The sequence below is a fragment of the Pezoporus flaviventris genome, unplaced genomic scaffold (genome assembly GCF_033815535.1).
Source record: "Pezoporus flaviventris isolate CSIRO_AGI_PZ_B2104156 unplaced genomic scaffold, CSIRO_AGI_Pfla_v1 ptg000080l, whole genome shotgun sequence".
Taxonomy (NCBI): domain Eukaryota; kingdom Metazoa; phylum Chordata; class Aves; order Psittaciformes; family Psittacidae; genus Pezoporus; species Pezoporus flaviventris.
In genome coordinates, this window is record NW_026892628.1 from 332,091 (window position 1) to 352,122 (window position 20,032).

The 20,032-nt window shown below is 61.8% G+C and overlaps 4 protein-coding genes across 5 annotated transcripts; 3 read left to right on the forward strand and 1 right to left on the reverse strand.

The window, feature by feature from the left end:
- The first annotated feature begins 1,377 nt into the window (after positions 1-1,377).
- BABAM1 (BRISC and BRCA1 A complex member 1) lies at positions 1,378-3,420 on the forward strand. The gene is made up of 8 exons (XM_061474609.1): positions 1,378-1,710; positions 1,787-1,845; positions 1,943-2,063; positions 2,141-2,219; positions 2,592-2,616; positions 2,769-2,898; positions 2,994-3,080; positions 3,152-3,420. Exons 1-8 carry the CDS (start codon positions 1,432-1,434, stop codon positions 3,350-3,352), a joined length of 981 nt encoding a protein of 326 aa, XP_061330593.1. The 5' UTR covers positions 1,378-1,431; the 3' UTR covers positions 3,353-3,420.
- A 1,016-nt stretch (positions 3,421-4,436) lies between these two features.
- On the forward strand, positions 4,437-7,934 carry ANKLE1 (ankyrin repeat and LEM domain containing 1). Of its 2 annotated transcripts, none has more exons than XM_061474680.1 (5): positions 4,437-6,149; positions 6,617-6,779; positions 6,880-7,039; positions 7,124-7,257; positions 7,627-7,934. In XM_061474680.1, exons 1-5 carry the CDS (start codon positions 4,751-4,753, stop codon positions 7,751-7,753), a joined length of 1,983 nt encoding a protein of 660 aa, XP_061330664.1. In that variant the 5' UTR covers positions 4,437-4,750; the 3' UTR covers positions 7,754-7,934. The 2 variants fall into 2 exon arrangements, with proteins under 2 accessions (XP_061330664.1, XP_061330663.1); XM_061474679.1 differs by having other exon boundaries at positions 7,124-7,253.
- Positions 7,935-8,067: 133 nt separating this feature from the next.
- Positions 8,068-17,659, reverse strand: ABHD8 (abhydrolase domain containing 8). Its single transcript, XM_061474711.1, has 5 exons — positions 17,004-17,659; positions 11,171-11,924; positions 10,449-10,619; positions 10,131-10,347; positions 8,068-10,045 (listed from the first exon to the last, which is right to left on the reverse strand). Exons 2-5 carry the CDS (start codon positions 11,914-11,916, stop codon positions 9,896-9,898), a joined length of 1,284 nt encoding a protein of 427 aa, XP_061330695.1. The 5' UTR covers positions 11,917-11,924; positions 17,004-17,659; the 3' UTR covers positions 8,068-9,895.
- Positions 17,660-18,982: 1,323 nt separating this feature from the next.
- On the forward strand, positions 18,983-19,840 carry MRPL34 (mitochondrial ribosomal protein L34). Its single transcript, XM_061474600.1, has 2 exons — positions 18,983-19,050; positions 19,275-19,840. Exons 1-2 carry the CDS (start codon positions 19,019-19,021, stop codon positions 19,576-19,578), a joined length of 336 nt encoding a protein of 111 aa, XP_061330584.1. The 5' UTR covers positions 18,983-19,018; the 3' UTR covers positions 19,579-19,840.
- Positions 19,841-20,032: the final 192 nt, after the last annotated feature.

Genomic DNA, 20,032 nt, shown 5'->3' on the forward strand with positions numbered 1-20,032 from the left:
TGGGTATGTGGAGTGCAGAGGGGGTACATGGGTATTTGGGATGCAGGGAGGGTACATGGGTATGTGGGGTGCAGGGGGGGTACATGGGTATGTGGGGTGCAGGGGGTACATGGGTATTTGGGATGCAGGGGGGTACATGGGTATTTGGGGTGCAGGGGGGTACATGGATATTTGGGGTGCAGGGGGTACATGGGTATTTGGGATGCAGGGGGTACATGGGTATTTGGGGTGCAGGGGGGGTACATGGGTATTTGGGGCGCAGGGGGTACATGGGTATTTGGGATGCAGGGGGTACATGGGTATGTGGGGTGCAGGGGGGTACATGGGTATTTGGGGTGCAGGGGGGTACATGGGTATTTGGGATCCTGGGGGTTCATGGGTAATTTGGATGCAGGGGGTACATGGGTATGTGGGGTGCAGGGGGTAGATGGGTATTTGGGGTGCAGGGTGTAGACGGGTATTTGGGGTGCAGGGGGTACATGGGTATTTGGGGTACAGAGGGTTCATGGGTATGTGGGGTGCAGGGAGGGTACATGGGTATTTGGGGTGTAGGGGGTACATGGGAATGTGGGGTGCAGGGAGGGTACATGGGTACTTGGGGTGCAGGTGGTACATGGGTATGTGGGGTGCAGGGGGGGACATGGGTATGTGGGGTGCAGGGGGTACATGGGTATTTGGGGTGCAGGGGGGTACATGGGTATTTGGGGTGCAGGGGGTACATGGGTATTTGGGGTGCAGGGGGGTACATGGGTATTTGGGGTGCAGGGGGGTACATGGGTATGTGGGGTGCGGGGGGTACATGGGTATTTGGGGTGCAGGGGGGTACATGGGTATTTGGGGTGCAGGGGGGTACATGGGTATTTGGGGTGCGGGGGGTACATGGGTATGTGGGGTGCAGGGGGGGACATGGGTATGTGGGGTGCAGGGGGTACATGGGTATTTGGGGTGCAGGGGGGTACATGGGTATGTGGGGTGCGGGGGGTACATGGGTATTTGGGGTGCAGGGGGGTACATGGGTATTTGGGGTGCAGGGGGGTACATGGGTATTTGGGGTGCGGGGGGTACATGGTTATGTGGGGTACGCGGGTGTTTGCGGTGCCCCACGGGGACGCCTCCCCTGGGAACTACAATTCCCAGCAGCCCCGACGCGTATCCGGTTCCGGTCGGTGCCGGGCGGGGCTCGTGAGTCCGAGAGCGGGGAGCGCGGGCCGGGGGGGTGGGTGCGAGGGGCGGGGGTTGGGTGGGACGGGATGGGGGGGGTGGGGGGTGGGAAAGGGCGTTCCTGGTCCGGGGGTCGCAGGGGTCCGTTGGGAGGGTTCGGGGAGCGGCTGGGGCCGGGGGTGCCCAAAGCCGGGGTCCGGGGGGCGCCGTCAGCACCGATTCCACCCCCCCAGGCACCGGCGTCGCTCCCCGCTGGAGCGCGGCTGCGGGATGGAGCCGTCGGAGCCGGGCAGCGCCGCTGAGGAGGAGGAGGAGAAGGCGCCGGAGCCGCGGCCCCGAACCCGCTCGAACCCGGAGGGTGCCGAGGACCGGGCGCTGAGCGCCCAGAGCAGCGTCGGTAACCGCAGCGAGGGCGAGGGCGAGGCGGCCAGCGCCGACGGCAGCCCCCAGGGCACGGCCCCCGCGCCCCACGGCCCCGCCTGGCCCGGCCCCGCGCCGCCCGCCGAGGTGCAGGTCCGGACCCCGCGTGTGAACTGCCCCGAGAAGGTGGTGAGTGAGCGCGGGGCGGCCCGAGCGGCGGTGAGGGGCGGCGGGGGGCGCTCAGGCACGGTGCTGTCCCACATAGATCATCTGCTTGGATCTGGCGGAGGAGATGGCGCTGCCCAAGCTGGAGTCCTTTAACGGGTGAGTGCTGGGGGTGCTCCTGGCTGGGCTGGCACCGGGACCCCCATCCCGGCGCGGGCACCGAGGAGTCCGTGCTGAGCGCTGGCCCCGGCGGCAGGTCCAAGAGCAACGCGCTGAACATCTCGCAGAAGATGATCGAGATGTTTGTGAGGACGAAGCACAAGATCGACAAGTGCCACGAGTTCGCGCTGGTGGTGGTGAACAACGATGCCACCTGGGTGAGTGGGGATGGGGTGGGGTGGGGTGGGATGGGGACGGGGATGGCTCCTCACCCCCTCACCCCGGTTCCTTTCAGCTCTCAGGGTTCACCTCGGACCCCCGCGAGGTCTGCAGCTGCCTCTATGACCTGGAGACCGTCGTCTGCAAGTCCTTCAGTATCCCACCACCTATGGGGCTGGGATGGGGAGGGGCCAGGACCCTGCAAGGGTGCAAAGGGGATTCTTTGGTTGCAAAATAGGGTCACTTGAGCGTAAGGGGGGGATCCCCTAAGCCCGTTGCCTGCAGGTGGCAGCAGCTCACTGCCATCCTGGCAGCTGAGTGAGCGTGTGAAGCCGGAGGATCAAACCAAGCCCCAGTTTAACACGGGAGCCTCCAGACCCACCAAACACTCACTTATTGGTGTTTTCTCCCCACCCTGGTCCATCCGGGGTGCCCAGTGCCATCACCTCCCACCATAGAGGGTGCAGGAGTTCCGTGGGGTAGGCAGGGGTCTGGGTGCTGGGATCTGTCCTTACCTGGGGCTGCAGATCTGGAAGGACTCTTCAACCTGATGTGAGTACAGCTGCGGGGAGGTTGGGATCCCCAGTCTTCTGCTTGGCTATAAGAACATCACCCCAAAGAGCTCCTGGGGGAGGTGCTGCTTCCCCACCTCCAGCCTGGAGCTGTTGGGGTGTTTTCTCTGAGCTGCCTCCATCCTCCTGCAGCCAGCAGAAGATTGAGCTGCCAGTGACGGAGAACGTTCAGACCATCCCTCCACCTTATGTGGTCCGGACCATCCTGGTGTTTGGCCGCCCAGGCTGCCAGCCCCAGTTCTCCATGTCAGAGCACATGAAGGTAGATCCTCACCTTGTTCCCACTCTGGGTGAGCTTGGCAGCTCTGGGTCCATCCCAGCGTGTGGAAGAGCCATTCCCGGCTTCTCACCCTGCAGAAGATGCTGCAGTGTCCCTACTTCTTCTTTGACATCGTCTACATCCACAACGGGGTGGAGGAGAAGGATGATGAGACGAGCTGGAAGGTAAATGCGGGCCGGGGCATCCTCTCCACCATGGCAGGGGACATCTCACCCCCTCTGTGTCCCCTCCCCAGGAGATGTACAGCTTCTTCAGCAGCCTGGACACCAAAGGCACCAACTACAAGTATGAAGTGTTGCTGTCGGGGCCTGCCGTGGAGCTGCACAACTGCATGGCCAAGCTGCTGGCGCATCCGCTGCAGCGCCCGTTCCAGACGCACGCAGCCTACGGGCTGCTGGAGGAGGACGAGCCCCAGGAGATCGAGGCCACCATCTGAGCCAGGGGGAACCGGGGGGATACCGGCACGGGAATGGTGCTGGGGGAAAGAGAAGGGGTGATTCCTGAGCCGTGTTGTGCTGATGCTGTGGCTCCTGCACCGGGTTGGGAGCTGGGGGACGGGAGGTTGGTGTCACCCCTGGATGTGGGGTGGGTTGTGGCTGGTGGTGCTTGTGTGGGGACCCCGAAGGGCAGTGCGGTTACTGGGGGACACTGGGCAGTGACGGTGTGGCTGTTGGGACGCGCTGGGCGATGCCAGTGCAGGGCACTGGGAGCCCTGGTGCGGTCACTGGGAGCTTTAGCCCCGCCCCTCCCCGCCTTCCACTGCGCTCACCAGCCAATGAGAGGGCGGAGCGCCAGCGCGCGAGGCGTTCGAACGGGTGGGGTTCGCTGCGCGTGCGCGGTATGAACGGTGCGGGGCTGCGCGAGCCGTAGGCGGACCGGGACCGGGGGTGAGCGGGACGGGACGGGACGGGGACCCCGGGACTGGGGGGGTGAGGTGCGCGCAGTCTCCGCAGTCCCGCCGTTGCATCGGGAGGGGTCACGTCGCGTGTGCTGCAGCTCCGGGGTACCCCTGCATGCACCGACCCGGGGTATGGGGGGGTCCTCCCCGGTGCCGGCACTAGGAGGGTGCGGGGAGCGGGGGGGTGGTGGCACAGGGGTGTCCGCACGCTGCAGGGCCCCCTAAGGAGCATGGGGGGTGCTGAGGTGCGGCTGAGCCGCAGCCCCTGACCCTGAGCTGGGCCGGCAGTAACTCGGGGTTCCCGGGAGTCAGGGGCTCGGGCTGCTCCTGCACCTTGGAGCTGCTGCTTGTGCTGGGACCTCGTCATCATGGGGTGGGTGCCCGCCTGGCCCCGCGGCGGCCGTGTACCCCTTTGGTGGCCCTGGCAGCGGTGCTGGTGACAGTCGTGTCCTCGCCCTGCAGGATGGGAAAGGAGCCATGGACCGGCAGCGGGGACACGGAGCGTGGCTCCTGCAGGACTGGGGGTCACGGCGCGCCTGGGGATGGCCTCCTGCAGAGGGTGAGGACCCCGGGGCACCCCTTGGCTGGTGCTGGGGAGCTCATCCACGTCTCTTTCCCCCCCCCCCCGTCTGAGGTGGACGCTGACCTCCATCTCTGTTCCCAGACCCGGGGGGCCCCCGGCGCTCCCTGTCCTTCCTGACTGAGGATGCCACCGACGGCAGCATATGCGCTGCGCTCCCCGAGGCTGGGTCCCTGCTGCAGGAGCCAGGGGACTGCAGTGGTTTGAGGGGGCCTCTCCCATTCCTCTCCATCCCCTCCCTTGCCCCATGGCCCCAGGGGGACCCCGGGGGCTCAGCTGTGCTCCCGCATCCCCTCGCCTCCAGCACGCTGCTCTCAGATGGGGATGAGCTCAGGGAGGGACCCTGGAGGAGGACCATGGTGGGAGGTTCAGGGGGTACCCCCGAGGTTCTCCCACAGCTTTGCACTCGGGTTGTCCCCAGTCCCTGTCCTCCGCAGGTGCTTGGTCCTGGTGGGTCCCTGCGCCAGCCCCAGCGCTGCAGCAGGGTCTTGGGGAAACACGGGGCACTCCCTGAGGCTCCCGGGCACGGTGGCAGCCCTGGGGACAGCAGCAGTGACAGCGAGTGCTTCGTTAGTGCCCTGGAGAGCCTGGGGGCTCAGTGCTGCTGCTCCACGGGGCTGGAGCTGGGTGAAGCCCCTTCCCCAAACGGAGCTGGCACCATGGAGCTGCAACCCCCCCCCATCTCCCCAGCCCCAGAGCAGGTGGAGGGTGGAGGTTTCAGGGGAGCCTCGAGGGCAGCCCCTTGCAGTGAGGATGCTTCGGACACGGGTGATGTAGGGGAGCTCCTCACGCAGCTCCAGGGGTGCAGCCTCCAGGGATCCCCCCCCTCCACCGCAGGGTCTCTTCCCAGGCTCCTCACTGGGGATGTCACCCCGCGGGAGCCCCCCATGTACCACCATGTCACTCCCAGGACCCGGAGCCGCCTCCTGGCCTCTGCAGAGCGCTTCGGTGCTTCCTCTTCCTCCTCTGTTTTCGCTGACACACTGGAGATGCCACGGAGGCCCCCCAGGGTCAGAGCACCCCGGGGTGTCCCCAGAGATCCTGCTACCACCTCAGGGCGCTCTGTCACCCCACAGGGCACGGATGTGTGCAGTGGGGATGGAGAGGAGACAGGCTCTTTGGGTGACACTGTGCTCCTTCCCGGAGCCCCCAGCACCTCCCCTGGCTCCAGCCCCACAGTGCTGCTGGTCCCTGGGGATCACAGGCACCCCCAGTGCCCTCCATCAGATGCTCAGGGCTCCTCTGGATCCAGCCCCACGGTGCTGCTGGTCCCTGGGGATCACAGGCACCCCCAGTGCCCTCCATCAGATGCTCAGGGCTCCCCTGGCTCCAGCCCCACGGTGCTGCTGGTCCCTGGGGACCCCCAGTGCCCCCCAACAGATGCTCAGGGCTCCCCCTGTGCCACCTTCAGGGCGCTGGAAGGTGGCTCTGGGTGCCAGGACCCTTCACCCTTGGGGGCACCACAGCCCCTGTGGCTCCACAGGCGCTTCTGCCGCCTCCTGGCACCGCAGGCCCCCGCTGTGCTCCCCAGCACCCAAGAGCACCTCGAGCGCGAGGAGCGGGACCGGGCACCCACTGAGCGCCACCGCCCTGGCCACGGGGACACGGCACCGCTGCAGCCCCTCTCGGATGAAGGCCTGCGCCGGCGGCTGCGGGCACTTGGGGATGAGCCAGGGCCCATCACGGCGCTCACCAGGCAGCTCTACCTGCGGCGGCTGGAGGAGCTGCTGAGGACACCCCGGAACGGGCAAACGGGTGAGTGCTGGGGTCCCCCATGGCCTGGCTGGTCCCTCTGGACTGGTGTGGGGCTGCCTGTGCTCCCGGTGCCATTGGGGCTGGTGGTGCTCCCGGCGCCACTGAGGCTGATGGTGCTCCCTGTGCCATTGGGGGTGCTGGTGCTCCCGGTGCCATTGGGGGTGATGGTGCTCCCTGTGCCATTGGGGGTGCTGGTGCTCCCTGTGCCATTGGGGGTGCTGGTGCTCCCTGTGCCATTGGGGGTGATGGTGCTTCCGGTGCCATTGGGGGTGCTGGTGCTCCCGGTGCCATTGGGGCTGATGGTGCTCCTGGTGCCACTGGGGCTGATGGTGCTCCCGGTGCCATTGGGGGTGATGGTGCTCCCGGTGCCACTGGGGCTGGCGGTGCTCCCGGTGCCATTGGGGGTGATGGTGCTCCCGGTGCCACTGGGGCTGATGGTGCTCCCTGTGCCATTGGGGATGCTCCAGGGCACAGCCCGGAGCTGGCGGCCGCCCTGCAGAGCGGCCTCATCCCTGACTGCGCCCAGGACGAGCTGGTGCTGAGGCAGGAGTTCGACCACCCCAAGCGGAACCGGCCCTGGCGGGAAGGGCTGGTCAAGTCCAGCTTCAACTACCTCCTCCTCGACCCCAGGTAGGGCCATGCTGCTGCCCCGCATGTCCCCAGTGTTGGAGGTTCCAGCAGGGGCCCCTGAGAGGCATCGAGCCCCAAAGCTGGGGGTTTGCACCCCTAGGATCACCCAGAACCTGCCGCTCCGCTCGCACTGCCTGAGCCCGGCTGAGTGCTTCAGGACCTTCATCCAGGCCATCTTCTATGTGGGCAAGGGAACACGCACGCGGCCCTACTGCCACCTCACCGAGGCGCTGGGCCAGCACCATGCTGGCACGCAGAAGGTGGGATGCGCTGCTGGGGTTTGGGGCCACAGGGATGGCCACAGGGGGTTTGGGACCGTGGTGACGGTGCCCGTTGTCCCACAGGGCTGTCCCAAGGTGCGGCGCATCCTGGAGATCTGGGCGAGCGGACACGGGGTGCTCTCTGTGCACTGCTTCCAGAGCACGGTCCCAGCGGAGGCGTACACACGGGAAGGCTGCTTGGTGGAGGCTCTGGGTGGGTGAGTGGGGCTGGGTGCTGCCACAGGGCCCCAGCATGGGCTCTGCCACCACTCTGCCTCCCTGCATCCCCCTCTTCCACACCATGCAGGAGGCCAGGGGATGCAGCCCACCCTGAGACACTTGGGACTTTGGGGTCCCCAGCTGCCAGTTCAGGGGCTGAGCAGAACCCCTCAAAACCTATCTCCTGTGGGAAGAGCCGCTGGTGGGGAGGACTCATGGGGTTGCCTCCATCCCTGTGGGTGCTGTGGGAAGCAGGGAGTTGCCTCCATCCCTGTGGGTGCTGTGGGAAGCAGGGGGTTGCCTCCATCCCTGTGGGTGCTGGGGGAAGCAGGGGGCTGGGTCAGTGGGTGGTGACCCTGTCCCCACAGGGCTGCAGACCATCACCAACCAGAGGAAGGGGCTGTGCTATGGCGCGGTGGCACACTGGCCGGTGGCGCGGCGCCGGCGCCTTGGCGTTCACATGCTGCACAGGGCCATGAGCATCTTCCTCGCTGAGGGCGAGCGGCAGCTCCGGCCAGTGGACATCCAGGGTGGGCGCTGAACACCCTGGGGTGCTGTGCTGGGGGGGGGGGGGGTAACCTGTGCCTGCACCTCCCCTCTTGCCCTGTCTCAGGAGGTGGCTGTGCTCTGTGTACAGGTTTGATGTTGTGAACGCTGAGGAGAGTTTCTCTCTTTGTCTCCAAGGGGATAAATAAATCACTGCAGGTCTTTTATTTTGGCTAAGAAATCCAAGCTCCCTGTGGTTCCTGCCTTCCCTTCCCAGGCCTCTCCCCTGTGCCTGGCACATCGCTTCCCCATGGACTCAGACACAGGATAGAACACAGCTTTACTGGGGATATGGCACTAGCGCAGCAGCGGGCTCAGGGTGCGCGGTTTGCCTTGGCCTCAGCGTGAGCAATGTGGGTACAAGGACACAGGCTCCGTGGCCAATGGAGCTTGAGGAGCTGTGGCCTGGAGCTGGACACGAGGAGCTGCCTGAGGGGATGTCACAGTTGGTGCAAAGCCGTGTTTTGGGGTACAGTGGTGTTTCTGGGTGCCCTCATTGCAAACCCTGGGGTGCTGTGTGGGGTCCCCTGGCCAGGATGGCGTGGGAAGGGTGCTGTAGGGGAGGGTCTCGTGGAAACCATCTGAACCCAGGGGCATTAAAATTCTCATTATGAGACAGGTTGTGGTGGTAGGGCAGGGGCTGCTGGGGACACCCCTCACCCAGGGTCACCACCAGGCTGGCTCCACAGGGCCCTTCCTCTCTTCATTACTCAGTCTGTGGACAAGCTGGGCTCAGCCATGGGGAAGCTGCGGTGCAGGTGGGTCCTGCACTGACCCAGGGCCCCGCCAGGAGCCCCTGGAGCCACACTGGTTGCCTTGGTGTGGTGTCAGCCCCATTGGGGTGAGGAGGGGTTGGGTTGGGATATAGGGCAAGGGTGAGGTTTTCATGGGCTTGGTTGTTTCTTTGGTTTAGATGGAGGGAAATAAGAGGGAAGCAAAGCAGGGAGCAGCTCTCTGGGGAAGCTGCAGCATCCCACTGGCTTGCTCTGGCTCCCACATCCCAGTGTATCCCTATGGCAGTGCCCGGGTCCCCCTCAACACTTCTCATGTACCTTCTGGGTCCTGCCCAGCTCCTGGCAGCGGGATGCGAAGCACAGAGGGGAGTAGCTGCTGGGTCAGTGGGTTATGTACAGAACAGGATCAGCAGGTAACAACCTGGTGTCCGTTGCCATCAGGAGGTTGTGGTTTGCTCCAGTGCTGCTGTGTTGCTCCAAGACCCCATGGATCCATACAGGAGTCATCAGCAAGGCCAGACAGAGAGGCAACGGGATGGTGTATTGCTGCTCTCCCAGTGCAGTGAGAGGTGGGTGTTATCCTGGTGGGAATGGGATCCAGGTGCAGGTGGTGAGTCCTGGAGTCATGGAGGAGCTGGAAGCTGGGAAGGGCGAGTGGAGCTGTGGGAATTGCTGCATGTTGATGGCTCTGACACCACGAGGATGCAGCAGCGGGAGGGAGCAGAAGCCAGAGCTGTGGCACATAAAGCGATGGTGGTTGGGGACGTGACTGCAGGGATGGGGACAGCAGGAGAGCTCCGGGTTGGTGTTGTCCTCCCCACCACAGCCATGCCAGTCCCACCGCAGCGGGAGCTGACGGCCCTTCTGTGCCCGCAGGAGCAGGCCACCTCCTCATCCTCCCCTCCTGGCTGTGCAGGCAGGAGCTGCTGGCCACCATAGCAATAAGGCCCTGAAGGCCAAGGAGCTTCTGGCTTCTCCTCAAAGCAATCCCAGCTCAGCTCCTGCAGCCGGAGCTGATACCCTCTCCCTAGAGGAACATTCCCAGTTCTTCCCGTTTTGCTGCAGTGGGAGCAGCCTCCCCACAGTTGCCTCCTCTCTGTCCCCGGGGGAAAAGAATACTACAAAGTAAGAGGATGAAGTCGCTCCAGTGGCTGCCGTGCTGTCCCCAAAGGGATGGGGACCAGGTCTTGCCGTGATCCTGCTGCCGGCCTCTTGCCCAGGGGAGCCTCCGTGCTCCACCACCAGCCTCCACCATGGCCGGGAAAGAAAAGGGGCTGAGCTCCTGGTGAGGGCGGCCTCCGCTCCACTCCGAAACATCTCTGCCATGGGAGCAGCCCGGTCACCACGTCCTGCTGCCTTATTTCTTCTCCCCTTGCCCGTCCCCTGCTGGTGTCTCGGGCTCCCACAGGACGAACTCGTGGAGCAGCGTGTTTACTGTCTCGGGACATTCCATCATCACCATGTGGCTGCCCTCATCGATTACCTTCAGGAAGGCAATGAGCAGGATCTGCAGGGACACAGCAGTGGGGGTCAGTGCTGGGATGAGCCCTCTGCATTGCAGAGCCCTCACCCAGCCCAGCTCCGTCCCATACCTCAGCCATTCGCTGGTCCTCCTCCACGGGGACGAACTTGTCGTGCATGCCATGGACCAGGAGCACAGGCACAGCCAGCTCTGCGTGGTAAACCTCGTCCCCCTCGGGCCAGTACTGCCCACTCATCATGGCGCGCAGCACGAAGGAGGACACGTTGAAGGCATTGCCTTCCTTCAGCAGCTGCTTCTCTTTGGCACCCTGGCGAGCAAAGCCAGCCCTGTGGGATGGAGCCAGCACGGGCAGAGGGTTAATCCAGCGGCACGGGGGGGGATGGAAGCATGGGGGCCACTGCTGGCAGGGCACGGGATGGACACTCACTTGAGGAAGCTCCAGGCCAGGCAGGGGGACAGGCAGTGCAGCACGCAGGTGGGCATGTTGAAGATGGAGCAGAGACTGGGCTCCAGTGCTGTTGGGCCTCCTCCGTTGATCATGATCACCTTATGGACCAGGTCTGGGTACTCGTGGGCAAGGAAGGTGCAGAAGGACACCCTGTGAGGAGAGACAGACATGGGGACCATGGTCCGACCCCATGGCATTGAGGATGCTGCATCCCAAGGCTGATCCCAAGGATCCATGGCCAGAGCTCCTCCTGTTTGACCTGTGGGGGCACCTCTCTGGGGCAGGGTAACCCCAGTCAAACCCCACAGCTGGTGCCCTGCAGAGCCTGGGCAGAGGGGCTGAGCACAACCACAGCAGGGTGCTGGGACCCATTTGGGTGCTCACCAGCCTGGACCAGCCTTGTGCTTTCGATCTAATCCTGCCGCAGCCTGGCTTCAGTTCCCTTTCCTCCAAGCTCTGCTTTCTGCACAGCTTAGTCTCCATGTAATTGACTTGCTTGGGCTTATCTATTTATAGGCTGTGCTCTGGGATTAGCTGCACCCAGAGACACACACCAAGATGCAGCAGATCAGAACTGAGGGATAACCCCACAGGCCTCCTCTGCTTCTCCTTCAAGCGCAGGCTCTGGTGGGTGCTTGCTACCAAGGAGAGGACAAGGTGGGGGGACGAATATACCCTCCTGGGACCCCCCGGTCCCTTACCCATATGAGTGTCCTATCAAGATGTTCCTCTTCTTGGCATAGCGCTTGAACACGGCCCTCATGTCCTCAGCCAGCGCATAGAAGGTGTATGCTGCAGCAATCTGCGGCGCGGAGCTGCAGCCGTGGCCGGCCAGGTCAGGAGCCACCACTTCATAGCCCAGCTTGGCAAAGAAGTCCAGCTGCTCCTTCCAGATGTCCAGCGAGCCCCCCACGCCATGGATGAAGAACAGGACCACGTCGCTGTGTGTCCCTTTGCAGCTCGTGATCTGCTTCTTGCAGTCGATGGTGATGACTTTCTTGGGCTTACGCTTCCGCCGCTTCCCGGGGGCAGCAGCCGCTTCCCGCGTGGCACATCCTGGTGTGCCGGCGGGACCCTGTGTGGGAGCTTGCCCGGCCACCTCCGACAGCTCCAGCTCCACGGTGCTGTTGGGCTCCCCGGAGCCACTGTGGCAGTGCAGGATCTCGGAGCGGACGGCATCGCCCAGGTTCTCGATCACCAGCTGCCCGTTGCGGTACACGGTGATCCTGCGCTTGCAGTGCACGGTACCCCGCAGGTGCTGCGGCTCCTCAGTACCCTCCGGGGCCGCGCGGGGGGGTGCGCTGTGCCTCACCCGCAGGATCCTCCCCGGTTTCACCTCCATGAAGCTGTAGCCGTTGCTGGACTCAACACTGTCCAGCGGCCCCACGGCGTTGGTTGTCTTGCCCATCAGGCAGCACAGGAGCCCATCGGTAATGCTGTTCAGCATTATGCTCCCTGCAGTGAAGGCAAGGGGGGGGAAGGAGGCAGGTTAATAGAATCACGGAATGGTTTGGTTTGGAAAGGACCTTAAGATCATCCAGTTCCACCCCTCTTCCATGGGCAGGGACACCTTCCACTGGAGCAGCTTGCTCCAAGCCCCATCCAACCTGGCCTTGAACACTGCCAGGGATGGGGCATTTACCACTTCTTTGGGCATCCTGTGCCAGCTGGGGAGCTGCTGGAGGTCCTGGCTGTGGCACAGGGGACTGGGGACAGCCCTGTTCCTGCATGCTCTGCTGCCAGCCATGGGCAAAGCCGTAAGTGAGGGCAGGATGTGCCTTCAGGGATGCACTGGGGCATGAATGTGATGCTCCCCAAAACTACAGCCCTCAGCCACCTCCAAACGAGCTTCAGTTTCAGATCACAGATGGAGCCAGCACTGCCTCCATGTCCAGCTCTGCCTGGACCATGTCCCTCTCACTGAGCTGGTGTGACACACGCTGGCCCTGCGGAGATGAACTCCAACCCATGCAGTGCCCTGTGGGCCTCCAAGAAGGGATCTGCTCCAGGTGAGGGAAGGAACACTCAAAGAAAAGCCTGTTTGGAATGAAGATGCTATTTCTGGCACCAACTATGGAGCTCAGGAAGGATCCAGTGATGAAGCTGCATTCTTTATCCCAATTAAATGTATCTATCTCTCTGTATCTCCAGTGTAACCACCACCACAAACAGTGGGAGATGGAATTACAGGGATGGGAGATGAAGGTTTTCATTAAAGTCATTCCACAAACCACGTCTGGAAAGAGCACAGTGAGAGAACTGGGAGGGACCCAGCACCCTCCCCAGCACCACATGTGATGGGGGGGGCATGGCACTGTCATTGCTGTCCCCAAGACTCCTTCCCTGACATGTGTTCTTCCAGATGCGCTCAGGCAGATTTAGAAGGGCTCCAGATGCTGGGACCACCAAGTACAGCCCAGAGCAAAGGCAGATACAGGGCAGGAAAAGCTGGTGGCACTGGGATGGCTCTGGAGAGGAGCTGGGGGGGGGGGGGGGGGGGGCATGCCCCCCAGGCTGGCAGTGTGATGAGGGTTTAGTATTGCTGAAGCTAAACAGGGTGAATTATTGATGCTGATGGGCACAGAAGCACAGCAGGCACTGAGTGCAGGGGCTCTCCCTACTGCTCCTGCAGGAGGGAAGGAGAAGGCAAAGCATTCCTGGGGGGAACTGAATGTCTAAATGGCAGTGACGCTGCCAGGAGCAGCCCCATTAGGTCCCCTGAGCACTTGGCAGGATTACGGGCGCTTTGCAAAGTCCATGCAAGGCTCTGGGTGCTGGACATGCAGCAGAGTTGGTCCCTGCTGCTCTGTCTCCTTTCTGCTGGCTGGGGAGCTCTCCCAGTACAGGGCCTGGCTAGGCACTGTGCTAAACACTGCGTCACCTGCCTTGTGCTGCTCCAGGGATGCACCCATCCAAGCTGGGGAGCAAAAGCAGGTTTCAGAGCCCTGGGAAGGAGAAGCCAACTCCATCTCCTGCTGGCAAGGGGCTGCTGTGCTCTGCTGAGTGACAAGGAGCTGGGCACCAGACTGGCTGGAGCCCTGGCTGGAAGCTGCACTGGGATGGCCACAGCACTGCCCTTGCTGTGCTTTCGAGCACGGCTTGGGCTGCTCTTGATCCCTGAGCAGCGCTGAGCTGGAGATGCTGAACAGAGAGATGGGGTAAGCACAAAACCCAGGGGGAGAGGGGAAAGCAGGCAGAGCCTGAGCCTCACATGGGCACGACTGCGAGCTCTCAGCCAGCTCTGCCCACCCTGCACTGGGCACAGGCCCCCTGGGCTCAGCCTGTGAGACCTGGATGTGATCCTGCCCCTGATTTCCATAGAGCCTGGCTTTGCCTGTGCCTCCATGTAACAGGGTGCTGACGATCTGTCTGGATTCTAACCAGGACTTGTGCCCAAACTGCTTCACTATTGATTAACATTCCAGGATTAACTCAATCAGTCCAGCCTGTTCATTCCCAGCATTGATTTGCTGGAAGGCTCTGTGGGCCAGGATGCTGCAGCAGATCCAGCATGGATTCAGGCTTGGGCCACAGAGCCACCTTCCAGCAGCAGCAGCTCTGGGTCCAAGCCTGGATCCTGTTGCAAGTGGGGGGGGCATTTGGCAGAGCTGAGCCACCTCTTCTCAGATCCACCCATGGTCCAGGATATGTCAGTCACTGCTGGGTATCCAGCTGGGAAAACACCACCCAAATCCCATCAGCAAGCACATCCTGGCTGAGCCATTCATTGGCAAGGTGGGGAATGGAGGAACAGGAGGGGAAGCGACTTGAGTCAATGTCAGGCTTCATCTCTGGGGCTGGGAGGTGAAGCACACGCGTCTCCCACCTCCCACACGCATCCTCTACCCCACCACACCGGCTGCTGCAGCCAGAAACATCCAGGGATGTTCTTCCCACATGATGAAAAGGGCTGGAAATGAAAGCAGATGGATGTGAAGAACTTTGCAAAGATGCTGGTAACCATGGCGATGAGCTGCTTTCCCTCCACATCCTCCTCCATTCCAGCAGCCGTCCATTGGCACTCCCAGCAGAGAGTGAGATTCCGGTTGCATAAGGCCAGGCACAACAATGCATCAACCCACCACCAGTCTCCATGTCCTTTGAGGCTGAGGACACGGCTTGGGGAGGTGAATGGCATCACCCCACATAGTGCCCCCCCCCCAATGATGTCTTCCCCCAGGAAACAGCTCCGTCAGAGAGAGGATGCTGGGATTAATCCCAGGAGGATCATTCATTGCCCAGGTTCAGCTCTAGTCCTGGAGCATCCTTGTGGAATTCTGCTTCCCCCTTCCTGCCACTGCAAAGAATATCCCTGTGGGGGAAAAACAACTCCCTGACCTACTTCAGCTCCTTGGCTTTTACAGAACTCGATGGCAGCACAGCACAGCCAGAGGAAAACAGGATGAATGGGATGTGGAAAACCTAACGGGACAACGGGACAGGCAGTGATACGAGGCTGACATAGAGCCTGTGGGGCTGATGTACAGCCTGTGTAGGTGACATGGAGCCTGTGGGGCTGATGTACAGCCCGTGTAGGTGACATAGAGCCTGTGGGGCTGATGTACAGCCTGTGTAGGTGACATGGAGCCTGTGGGGCTGATGTACAGCCTGTGTGGGTGACATGGAGCTTGTGGGGCTGATGTACAGCCTGTGTGGGTGACATGGAGCCTGTGGGGCTGATGTACAGCCTGTGTAGGTGACATGGAGCCTGTGGGGCTGATGTACAGCCTGTGTAGGTGACATGGAGCCTGTGGGGCTGATGTACAGCCTGTATAGGTGACACGGAGCACACAGAGTGGTATCTCAGGGCGGTGCTCACACCACGTCTGCCTGAGGGATATGACACACTTAATGGCCATGTCAGGCTCTTCCCTCACCATCCTTGCTCCAAACAGCATCCCAATCCTGCCTCTCGTAGTGGTGCTGTCCCTGCTGGGTCCCTGCACACAGTGCTGGAGACAGCTGATATCCTACCTGTCTGGGGTGCTGGGAATGACAAGGATCTCCTCCTCCTTTCCCATACCATGTTTGACAAAACATTTCATCCCTTTAAGCAATCCAAAAGCATCATTTACTGCAGGGACAGCACAAGAGGGAGTCAGAGCTGAAGCTGATGGCCATGAACTTCCCTATGGAGACCAGTGAGTCCAAGCTCTGCTCAGCACCTCCGTCCCCTTCCCTGCACAGAGCCTTGGGAGCAGCAGGGACTCAATAGCTGCTAAGTTCCTTTCAAGACCTCGGAGGAGAGGTGCCAGAGAGGAGCAGGAGCTGTGCTACAGCCAGAACCCGACCTGCCATAAAGATTTGTTCACCTCTAATCCCTTCCCATTGGGGCTCATGAGTGTTAATGGTGCCAAATGCCACTCCTGAGGAATGGGCAAACATTGTGATGCTCTTCCCAGCCTCCCCCAGTCATTCCCTGGGAATGAAGTGGAGAAACTGCGGCATCGAGCAAGAGAACATCCGGTGAAGTCCTGATCTCAGCTACAAGCAAGAAAATGGTTGTGCTGCTTCATCTGGGCCCTGCAAAGGCAACTTCCCTCTGAAGGAAGGTGAAAAAGCCACTTCAGGTGGTGGGTGGCAAGCACCTGGATTTATTCTGCTCCACCTGGCTTCCATGTCCTGGTGGAATTACAGCAGCTTTATGAGGAGTAAGCGGGCAGGAAGGGTTTATCAGGCATACAAATAGAAAAGCACGGAGGCAGCCCTGAGGTCCTCAGCACGGGCAGGGATGAGGCTCCTTCCCTGGGGAAGGGAGTCTGGTCCCTGTCTGCAGGCAGCAGGGCTCCACTGAGGGCCCCAGGGGACGAGGACAAACCACAGTGAGTGCCGAAGGAGCGTGGATGGAGGGCAGGGGACAGCCCGGAGCCGCGCTGCCCACCGGCCACAGGCTCTTTAGGAAGGAAGAAGACCTTGAGAAACAAAAGCTCATGTAATGCACAGCGGGGTAACCCGTGCGTGACCTCTGGAATGCCGCTTAACCCCCCTCTGCTTCCCAAAGCTCCTGCTCCCCCCGCAGAGCAGCAGCAAGGCTGGATTCCTTTGGAAGCGAGCATCCTCCGGCAGCGGGCTGGAGGGAGCCATGGGAAGGAGGCAGAAGGAGGAATCTCTGCCCCTTGCGCTGCGTGCAGGTGCCCCCTCGGGCTTCAAGCGGGAAGCAGAGCAGATTTGCCAAGCACATAGCAACAGCAGAGCAGAGCCGGCAACCACTCACTGCCATTGCATCACAACGGGAGCTGGCCTTTAACTTGGATCGCCAGGCAGCGTTTTCTAACCCCGCTGTTAGAACGGGGAGATTGAAGCACAAGCGGTGCAGTGCTGCTGCAAGGCTGCCTTCCTCCTGCCCTGCAAGCCCAGCTGATGCCTCTCAAATCCCTCCTCGTTATCAGCTTTGGGAAAAGAAACCCACCTTTTGGCTATTTTGACCCCTCCTCTCCATTGCTCTGCACCTTCCTCCCTCAGGGCATGTCCTACATCACTGCTTGTGCTCTGAGCCCTCGGCACAAAGGAAGAGAGGAATGAGAGGATGCTCACCTCATTTATCGACAAGGATGGGCAGGAGTCGAGCTTGTAAAGGAAAAGGCTTAAATCGTGCAGGAGAGGCAGAGCTGGCCGAGACGGAGGGAGCTGGTGCAGGGTGCAGGATGCAGGCTGCAGCTCGAGAAGGCTGCTCAGCTTTTCCACTCCTGCAGCTCCAGGTTGCTGCGCCTGTGTGGTTAGGAAGGCTGGAGCGATGCCTTCAGTTCAGCTCATCTGCTTGAGACCAACGTTTCTCCTTCCATCTTCTCCCCAGGAGAGGCTTCATAGCGGAGCTCTGGGCTCTGGGGGGGGCTGTTTGTCCTTGTGGTCTATAGCCATAGAAAGCCCCTTAAATCCCTCCTAAAGAGGAGGGCTCTTGGTGTGACAGACAGGGAGATGTGCCAGTCAAAGCAAGGCCCTGCGCAGCCCGCGGGGGTGCTGCCAACAGCGGGGGGGGGGGGGGCAGGAGGGCTCGATCCTTTCCAGTGAGGGGAGGCCCTTCAGTTACCTGGCACAGTTTTCTCACCCTGCTGGTATTCGTGGCTGCTACAGGCCAAGAGGGTGTCGGTGCCACGATGGTGTCAGTGCCACGATGGTGTCAGTGCCATAAGGATGTCAGTGCCATGAGAGTGTTGGTGTCACAAGGGTGTCGGTGCCACAATGGTGTCAGTGCCACGAGAATGTCAGTGCCATGAGGGTGTCGGTGCCACGATGGTGTCGGTGCCACGATGGTTTTGGTGCCACGAGAATGTCAGTGCCACGATGGTGTCAGTGCCATGAGGGTGTTGGTGTCACAAGGGTGTCAGTGCCACGATGGTGTCAGTGCCATGAGGGTGTTGGTGTCACAAGGGTGTCGGTGCCACGATGGTGTCAGTGTCACAAGGATGTCAGTGCCATGAGGGTGTTGGTGTCACAAGGATGTCAGTGCCACAATGGTGTCAGTGCCGTGAGGGTGTTGGTGTCACAAGGATGTCAGTGCCATGAGGGTGTCGGTGTCACGAGGATGTCAGTGCCACGATGGTGTCAGTGCCATGAGGGTGTTGGTGTCACAACGGTGTCGGTGCCACGATGGCGTCCGTGCCACGATGGTGTCAGTGTCACAAGGGTGTTGGTGCCATAATGGTGTCAGTGCCACGAGGGTGTTGGTGTCACAAGGATGTCAGTGCCACTATGGTGTCAGTGCCATGAGGGTGTTGGTGTCACAAGGATGTCAGTGCCACAAGGATATCAGTGCCATGAGGGTGTTGGTGTCACGAGGATGTCAGTGCCACAATGGTGTCAGTGCCATGATGGTGTCAGTGTCACAAGGGTGTCAGTGCCACGATGGTGTCAGTGCCATGAGGGTGTTGGTGTCACAAGGATGTCAGTGCCATGAGGGTGTTGGCATCACAAGGGTGTTGGTGCCACGACGTTTTTGTTGCCACGAGTGTGTCCAAGCTCAGCACGGGTGTGCTCAGCAGGAAGGTGCAGCTCGCAGCAGCCGGACCAGGAGCACAGCCATCACCTCATGGCTGTCCGTTGGGTTTGTATGCACAGCTGTGGCTTTGGGGGTGCTGCCATCACACCCCCTCACCCCGACAGGCTGGTTTATGGCAGGGACACAACAACCCAGAGCATACACACCCATTAGGGCACACGGGATGGGGGGAGCCCGCTGCCCCTTTACCCTCTTCAGGCTCCCACCCAAGCCCCACGCTGCTTGTCCCGGCGGTGTGGAGTAACCAGGGGACACCCCCTCAGGGCCGCAATGGAAGGGGTGCCCCGCGCCCTGAGCCTCCCGCCCCAGAACCGCCCTGCCGAGGCACAAACGATCGTCGAGAGGCGGCTTCGCTCCGGTTTGCGCCCGGGACGAGGCCGCGGAGCTCCTCAAGGCCGATCCCGGCCGCCGCTGCCATGGTAACGGCGCGGCCCCGTACCGTGACTACAAGCCCCATCAGCCGTTGCGGCACGCTGCACGTGACTGGGTGGAGGGAGCCAATAGCGGGCGGTGTTGTTGGCAGGGCGGTGTTGGCAGTGGCGGGTGGACGGCCATGGCAGCGTTGGGACGCGCTGTGGGCCGCAGGTAACCCGGGAGAGGAGAGGGCGGGCGGGCGGGCAGCGGCGTTGCCGTGCCCCGGGTGTGCTGTTCCCCTCCGGGAGCACGCCCTGGGCTGGGGAGGGACGCGAGCCCCCGCCGCAGGGTCAGCCCCGTCCCTCATTGCTCCACAGGTCCCGTTATCGGCCCGTCAGCGGCAGCGCCGGGCGCGCATCTCACTCCTCTGATGGTGCTTTTGTCTGTTCCCAAAGGTTTCTCCTCTTGCAGCACGCTGCGGCCGGCTCTGTCCAGCTCCGCACAGCCGCTGTGCTCTGCGGGTCCCTGGAGCTGCCCCTCAGGAGCCACCTTCTCTTCAAGCCGGTAGGAATCAGCCCTGGCCCCGTGTCCCCCTGGACCCACCAGCAGATCCGCACCAAAGCGCGAGGCAACGAATATCAGCCCAACAACCGGAAGCGCAAACGGACCCACGGCTGGATCAAGCGCATCAGCACGCCGGCGGGCATCGAGGTCATCCTGCGGCGCATGCTGAAGGGCAGGAAGTCTCTGAGCCACTGAGGGCTCTGCTTGCGAGGCAAGCCTGAAGCTGTGGAGTGACCCGAGTGGAGCACCTGTGCCGAGGGAGGCTGCGCACATGTGTCTGTCGTGTGTTGGGAGAGTGTGAGGAGTCATGCTGGCTCGAGGGGAGGCCTCAGAGGGTGTTCGTTTAATGCCTGTGCTATGAATTGTAATCTTAGTGTCCCTTTGTATGGGTGATTCAGAGAAACTGCTGAAAGCATGAGCTGCCATTAAAGCCCAGAGCTAATTGAATGCAAAACTTTATGGCAGTGCCTCTGCCTGTTCAGCTCCCCTGAGTTATTACATGATCGGGGCTCTGGTTCTGGGGTGGAAGGGGCGGAATTGCCTTGTGGCCGCTGCTAACGAACCGCCTAATGAGCGGCGCCGCTGCTAATGAACCGCCTAATGAGCGGTGCCTCCGCCACCGAAGGTCACGGGGAAAGGGCACGAACTA